The 7,500-nt window shown below is 42.5% G+C and overlaps 1 protein-coding gene across 1 annotated transcript in view; it reads left to right on the forward strand.

The window, feature by feature from the left end:
- LOC125027771 overlaps positions 1-2,846 on the forward strand; it is a 10,046-nt gene extending 7,200 nt beyond the window's left edge. The window contains exons 4-5 of the mRNA XM_047616908.1: positions 2,549-2,655; positions 2,830-2,846. Of these exons, the coding sequence (XP_047472864.1) occupies positions 2,549-2,655; positions 2,830-2,846 (124 nt within the window). The remainder of the gene's footprint in view (positions 1-2,548; positions 2,656-2,829) is intronic.
- The last annotated feature ends 4,654 nt before the right edge of the window (positions 2,847-7,500 follow it).

A 7,500-nucleotide genomic window follows, 5' to 3' on the forward strand; every position in this document is an offset into this window, starting at 1 on the left:
GCAGCGTGACGTAGGCCTGGAACCTTACATCTGTTCACTGCAGACGAATCTTTTCCTGAATAATTTTATTCTTATTCTAGATTAAGAGTCTTAACCATAGCAAGAGAGTTTTAGATTAAGACTCTTAACCATAGCAAGAGAGTTTTAGATTAAGACTCAACCATAGCAAGAGAGTTTTAGATTAAGACTCTTAACCATAGCAAGAGAGTTTTAGATTGAGAGTCTTAACCATAGCAAGAGAATTTTAGATTAAGACTCTTAACCATAGCAAGAGAGTTTTAGTATAGGAGTCTTAACCATAGCAAGAGAGTTTTAGATTGAGAGTCTTAACCATAGCAAGAGAGTTTTAGATTAAGAGTCTTAGCCATAGCAAGAGAGTTTTAGATTAAGACTTAGCCATAGCAAGAGAGTTTTAAATTAAGAGTCTTAGCCATAGCAAGAGAGTTTTAGATTAAGAGTCTTACCCATAGCGAAAGAGTTTTAGATTAAGACTCTTAACCATAGCAAGAGAGTTTTAGATTAAGAGTCTTAGCCATAGCAAGAGAGTTTTAGATTAGTGTCTGATAACTGAAGACACGTGCGTCCAAAGTGGGTCTCAGGCCAGTCTCGTTTATTAAATGTTTTGTTGATTTAAGCTTAGGTGTGTTACATAAGCTTCGATATATTCACGTTTATGCACGACAGTCATGAGACAGGGTGGATTAAGGTGAGTATATCGATGCTCATAGATGAAGGTTTGTGTTTACAACATTTTTAATAAAGGTATTCTTTTATTCTATTTTATCTTATCCTATCGTATTTTCCCTCTACAATCCCCTATTCCACTGCCAACCATCCTCCAAGCCTCTCCTCTCATTTCTTGCCCTTACATATCATTTTCCTTCTTCCCGTTCTTCTTCCTTGCCCCCTGCCTCATTCTCCCTCCCTATACCTCTCGTTTCTCTTTCTCTCTCTTATCCCTCCGCCAGATTCCTTTCCCTCGCTCCCTGCCCCTTTCCCCTCCTCTTTCCCCTCCTCTTTCCTCCTCCCCATCTCTCCCATTCCCCCTTTCGTATCCCCCTGCCACATTCCCCTCCCTATTTCCCCTCCCCATCCCCCCTCCCAATCTCTCCCATCCCTCCCTCTCTAACCCCCCCTCCCCCTCCCCCAACCCCCTCTCTCCCATCCCTCCCTCTCTTATCCCCCCTCCCCCTCCCCCCACCCCCTCTCTCCCATCCCTCCCTCTCTAACCCCCCCTCCCCATCCCCCCTCCCCCATCTCTCCCATCCCTCCCTCTCTTAACCCCCGCCCCCTCCCCCTCCCGCCCCATCCCCCACTCTCCATTCCCGCGCGTGCATGAGGCGCTACTTAATGGGGTGTCAGGCCCGGAAATAACCCATCGCGGCGCCCTCGAGACCCGGAGATCCACTTGACCGATGGCTGGAGATCCCCCCCCCCCCTTCCCTTTCACCAAATTTCCCTCACACCCACACCGTTTAGAGCTTTCACCTTCTTAATCTTTGTCTCTATCTATCTGTCTGTCTGTCTATTAAACAATCTCTCTCTCTATTTACATATTTATCTATCTATCTGTCTGTCTGTCTGTCTATATATATATATATCTTCTTATCTCTTCTCTTCTTCCCACCTTCCTTCTCCTCCTCCCTCTCCTCCTCCTCCTCCTCCTCCTCTTCCTCCTCCTCCTCCTCCTCCTCCTCCTCCTCCTCCTCCTCCTCCTCCTCCTCCTCCCCCCCTCCTCCTCCTCCTCCTCCTCCCCCTTCTCTCCCTCCTCCTCCTCCTCCTCCTCCTCCTCCTCTCCCTCCTGCCCTTCCTCCTCCTCCAACTCCCTCCCTCCCTCCCTCCCTCCCTCCTCACTTCTCCCTTCTCCACCATCTCTGCCTCCTTCTCCTCCTCTTCCTCCTTCTCCTCCTCTTTCTCCTTCTCCTCCTTTATCCTCCACCATCTCTTCCTCCTTCTCCTCCTCTTCCTCCTTCTCCTCCTCTTCCTCTTCCTCCTTCTCCTCCTCTATCCTCCACCATCTCTTCCTCCTTCTCCTCCTTCATCCTCCACCGTCTCTCTCCCTCCTCTTCCTCCTTCCCCTCCCCCCTCTTCTCCTTATCACCCCCCCCCCCCTCTTTGATTAATCAGTCTCCCGATAAGATATCAGGTTCCTCTTCCCTCTCGACTCTTGATCGATGGGCGTTTGTCTCGCCGGCAGCTGACCAATCGGCGGCGTCACTACAGAAGCTAGGTCATTTTTCATTCGATGTAAATATAGACGTTCTCGTCCACTCTACGAAAATGTGAATATTGCAACGTAAATACTTCATTGTGTATGTGTGATGATTATGACGATGGTGATGTGGTAGGGACGGTGATGGTGACGATGCGATAGTGATGAAGGTTATGACAGGAGTAATCACTATCAGGAAATGAACTGAAATTAGGGAACCTGTCATGGAAGCGGGTGACGTCGATTGTCATGAGTATTTAAAGGTCGTTGTGATGTAAGCGCACATCGCTCCATAGCACGGGGGAAATGTACTATCCATGTACTGCTCAATTGCAGAATTGCCCGTGAAGAACACTTGGATTTTACGCTTGCAAAAGTACCGCTAGTGGGCAAACACTTAGCCCTGGTCTTTGAATTTAAACTCTACATATTGCGCTCCAGAGGTTTGTCAGAGATACTAAACTGAAGGAATTAATGTTGTACCGAAGAGTATGATAGCAAAGTGACAGGTTATATAATGATCATTCCATTGAAGCGGGTTAGGGAGGTCGCTGAGTGTACTTGACCTCCTTGCGTTACTATAGTGTTTAACACTTCTTAACTTAACGCTTCTGCAGCACTTCTCTTGGATTAGTTAAATAATTTGAAAAATTGAACATTTTCATTTGGGAAAAAACGTTCTGTCTTGTGTCTGAGTTTTTTTCTTTACTTTTTTTTTATTTTTCTTTACATGTTTACTTGTTTGCATTTTTTCTTTACTTATATATGCATGGACTTTTTCTTCAGTAGTATCTTTATTACAGGCTCTAATCTTATTCCTGACTATACAAGTCTACATCTTGACAGTGATTCGGACGACTATAAGAATTTGAAAATTGGAGTGAGTTCGCGTAGCATAACAAGTGTCGTAACTAACATCTGCTTTTGAAAATAACACCTGGCTGAAAAACTTAGTCCATTTTTTTTTTTTTTATGAATTAAACGTTAATCAAAAATATAAAGAAGAAAGCAAGTTTTATAACAAGACATTGTGTAACAGACAGGTCGTCTCTCGTCTTTACAAGCCTATTAACACAAGAACAAAAATGTCATTTAAGGAAGCAAAGACAAAATTCGCTATTGGATTTGAAAAATAAAAATCATTGATATGTAAACAGATAGATGCAAAATAAAATACTGCAACAGAACACCGAAAGAGGGACACGACTGTGTTGACCATTCCAACTCAGTGCTCAGGTCCTCAGAACAATGTTCACTAAAGCAAGATAAGATAGAAATAATAATACTAAAAAGATAGTTAGGAGTAAGGATAATCCGAACACACTTAGATCCAAATATTGCACTGAAGCTCTTGTAGAAAATACGGATTAACAAGATCAGTTAATTAGCAGAGGATTATCATGGATTTAATACTTACGGCGATAATCCCTTTTCTGCACTAAACAGGAAAGACGGGGTGTAGATTAAACTGCACATTGGGATTCAAGGATAGTACCCTATGACCTCCCCGTGTCAGGGTTACGGTGAAGCTGCTGGCAGGTAGGCAGTGGTTTAGCGTGATCAGTGCCACTGGTCGTTCACGGCAGATGCAGAATATGTCTGGCGGAAGTTCTGTCATACTGAGCAAACGGCAGATATAGCATTCCTAGTTAGAAGGAACTGCGAGCAGAGACAAAAACTTGGAGGCCTTTACTTTGCTTACTTGATAGCTCCTGACTACATCCTAAACATAATTGTTTGGGGTGCCACGGCTGATCAGCCCAATGATCATTCCGTTTCATGAATGAAAGGAATACACACACACGCGCATATATATATATATATATATATATATATATATATATATATATATATATATGCGGGTGTGTCTGTATGTGTGTGTATATATATATATATATATATATATATATATATATATATGCGGGTGTGTCTGTGTATGTGTGTACTGTATATATATATATATATATATATATATATATTATGTATATATATTTCTTGGCGCCATGTTTCACGTTGTCGGGTTCTGTCCCAGAGGCATCGAAGTGTTTGTATATTGAAATTGTCGAGGAATGTTATTCTCGGCCTACCTCCAGCTTGCCTGCCTTCAGCTTTACCGCTTAGGCTAAGGTTTTCTAAAGTGCCTTTACGAATTGCATGTCCGTGGAAGCTTCGGATCAGTTCTAGAAGCTCGCGTCCCTGTCCGACTCTTCCGACTCTTCTCGTTAGACCCTCGGTTAGCAAGGGATGCGCAACATGCTGCGGTAGAACATTTCTGTAATCTCTATATTGCGCCGAGTCTCAGCCGTCACTGTCCAGGACTCGTCTGCCATACAAAGGTTTTAACGAGTCGACCATACAAAGTTTTTTTTTTTTTTTTTTTCATTGTTCTGGAGTTTGGAAAACGCATATTTTCCTAGTCCGTGTTTGCGTCTGATTTCCTTCTTGCAACGAGCATCTGAGGTGACAAGAGCTCCTAAATAACTGAAGAAGACCTGACCTGTTGGATTTCTATTTCTTCGAAACTACCATGCACTTTGTTTTCTTGCTGTTGACATAGACTCTTCCCCCTCCTATTCCTCTCTCCCCTTATTCTCCGTCCCCTTATCCCTTTCCCTCTTTCTTGCCCTTTTCCCTCCTTCTTACACCATTCCTCCCTGTTCCTCCCCACTTCCCTCTTCTCCCCACCTCCTACCCTACCTGCCAACTCCCCTCCTTCGTCACTACATGCCTATAACCCTCCTCTCCCTTCCCTCCCACACCCATATATATGTATGTATACACATACACACACCACACACACACACACACACATACACACACACACACACACACACATACACACACACACACACACACACACACACGCGCGCGCGCGCGCCCACACATACACCCACACAAACATATATGTGTGTGTGTGTGTGTGTGTGTGTGTGTGTGTGTGTTGTAAGGCTTTCTGTCGAGGGGAAGCCCGAAATATCATCCACCCAAGCGGTGGATGGCGGTTTAGGGCCGAAAGAAGGAGGGAGGGGCCCGTTCACGTCCCCTTTGTGAAGCATGGAGACACTGTCCCATGCCCCAGGTACACATCCCTTAAGAAAATGGGTCTGGCTATGCTGTTCTTGAATTACGAATAAAAAGGAAAATCAAAGCAAAGTACCATGGATAAATATAAATAGTTATACGATTAAAAAAAAAGAATCTCGTTTTGAAGGCACGGAGACATTAAAAAAGTGACATGCTTAAAAAAGAAATGGGGTATCCCTGGCTGGTGCTGGACAATGCAAAACCTTGTAAGCCTTGGATTAACTTAAATGCCCACGTCCAGCAATACCCTAAGTTGCATGTAAAAGTAAGCTCAAACACAACCTTGTCCTTGCTGCTCCAGCGACGCCACAGTATAGGGTAATCCAGGGAGGGGGGGGGGGGGAGGGGTACACTCAAACACCGAGTCCAGAGACAACTCCCTTACGGGTCTATTTCACAGGGTATTTATACAGTTGGGCCACGTCAATGTGGCAACAGTTATTTAAACCAAATAAACATACAATTAATTGAGAACATATTATTAAACAAAAAGGTCAATTGAAAATAAATAACAATATAAAGAGAAAGTAAACAGCCGGAAAACCTAATAAAAGATACATTAGAAGCAGGTGAAAAGTATTAAAACCACCGCAAGTAAAACTCAGAAAAACAATTAGTAAAATAAAACTAGAAAAAGGGTAAAATTAGCCAACAATACAAAGAATATCACCAGTGTCTTCATTGAGCCTCTAATGCTTAATATAGTCCATAATTAAGGTGGTGACGTGGCAGGTCGTAGATATATAAAAAAAAAATGAATCCAAATTCATGAAACAATTATCCAAGACTAATAAAAGTGATTTATAATAAAACTGAAGATATAAGTAATTTTTTAAACGGATGAAAGAACATAAAAAGTAAAATGAAAATGGTAAAAGAAGGGAGGGGTTCCGTATTAAAATAAATTATAAAACCGTTGAAATCATTAAGAATGAAAATAAATGTATAAGGGAATGAAAAAGAAGACACTAAGATCCCCATCTAATAAAATAAAGCGAAAAAAATAAGTCACTTGGCTTATACGCCTCTCGCCGATTCGAAGCATTTGAACCTTAAAAAGGAAATCTCGGGAAATAACAGTTGTAAGTTTTATTTAAACATTTTTATCAGAGAATACATGGTTTGGCAGTAATAAAATATAGCCGTGTTGAGAGTGTGGGCGGGAATCATCTTCAGCGTGTTTGAGCGCCGCCCGCTGGATTACCCAAGTTCGGTTCGGGATTCAGGATTCAGGATTCGGGATTCGGGATTCAGGTATCAAGGGTGTCGAGGGGACAGGTAGGGTATTAGGGTAGAGGATAGGGGGTAGGTGCGAGGACGAAAGCTTAAGGAAAAGGACGAAAAGGAAAGAAATTCAAGCGAGCCGAGAGATGGAAATTAAAGAAATGAGTAAGAGGTCAACGGCGGAATATAAAAAGTAGAAAGGGAGAAGAAGATTAGTATGAGAGAAGAGAAAAATACAGAAGAACGTAAATCGCGAAGTAAAAGAGCAAGGAGAAAAGTGAACAAAAGGAGTGAATGAGAGAAATGAGAGAAAGAAAACGAGAGAAAAGGATAAGATAGCATAGCGGAGGAACGGGGAAGAGGAGAAAACCAGATTAGCATGGAGGGACGCAAGATTAGGAAGGGAAAGGGGGAAATTAAAGGAAAGAGAACGAAACAAATGAACGAAGAAGAAGTGAGAGCAAGAGAACTAGAGTATTTAGGAGACACGAAGGATAGCGAGTAGAGTAAATAGGATCAGGTGTCAGTCAGGATGATACGCGAAGAGAGGAAGAGAGAGAGAGAGAGAGAGGAGGGGAAAAGGTTGGAGAAGAGGGTAAAGGGGGAGACTAAAGCAAAAAGGAGGTAGGGGAGACTAGGGGAAACAAGGGTGAGAATTGAGGAGGATAAGAGGGAGAGGGGTTACAGTCCAGGATGGGGGGGAGGGGTCGGAGACCTCACAACGTGTGTGTGTGTGTGTGTGTGTGTGTGTGTGTGAATATATAATATATATATACATATATATGAATGTTTATACATATATATATATAGGAACAATATATATGTGATTGTTCGCGTACGTATTCATGAAATGGTTGTTTTAAAGATAATTTAACACTCAACCTCAAACATGATTAGTGATCAGAGTATAACATTTCCATCTAAAGACAAAAATCGTCGGAAAATCGATTTAACAGATAACACCAAGATTTGGACATCCG

Source organism: Penaeus chinensis, chromosome 8, assembly GCF_019202785.1.
Source record: "Penaeus chinensis breed Huanghai No. 1 chromosome 8, ASM1920278v2, whole genome shotgun sequence".
Lineage (NCBI taxonomy): Eukaryota > Metazoa > Arthropoda > Malacostraca > Decapoda > Penaeidae > Penaeus > Penaeus chinensis.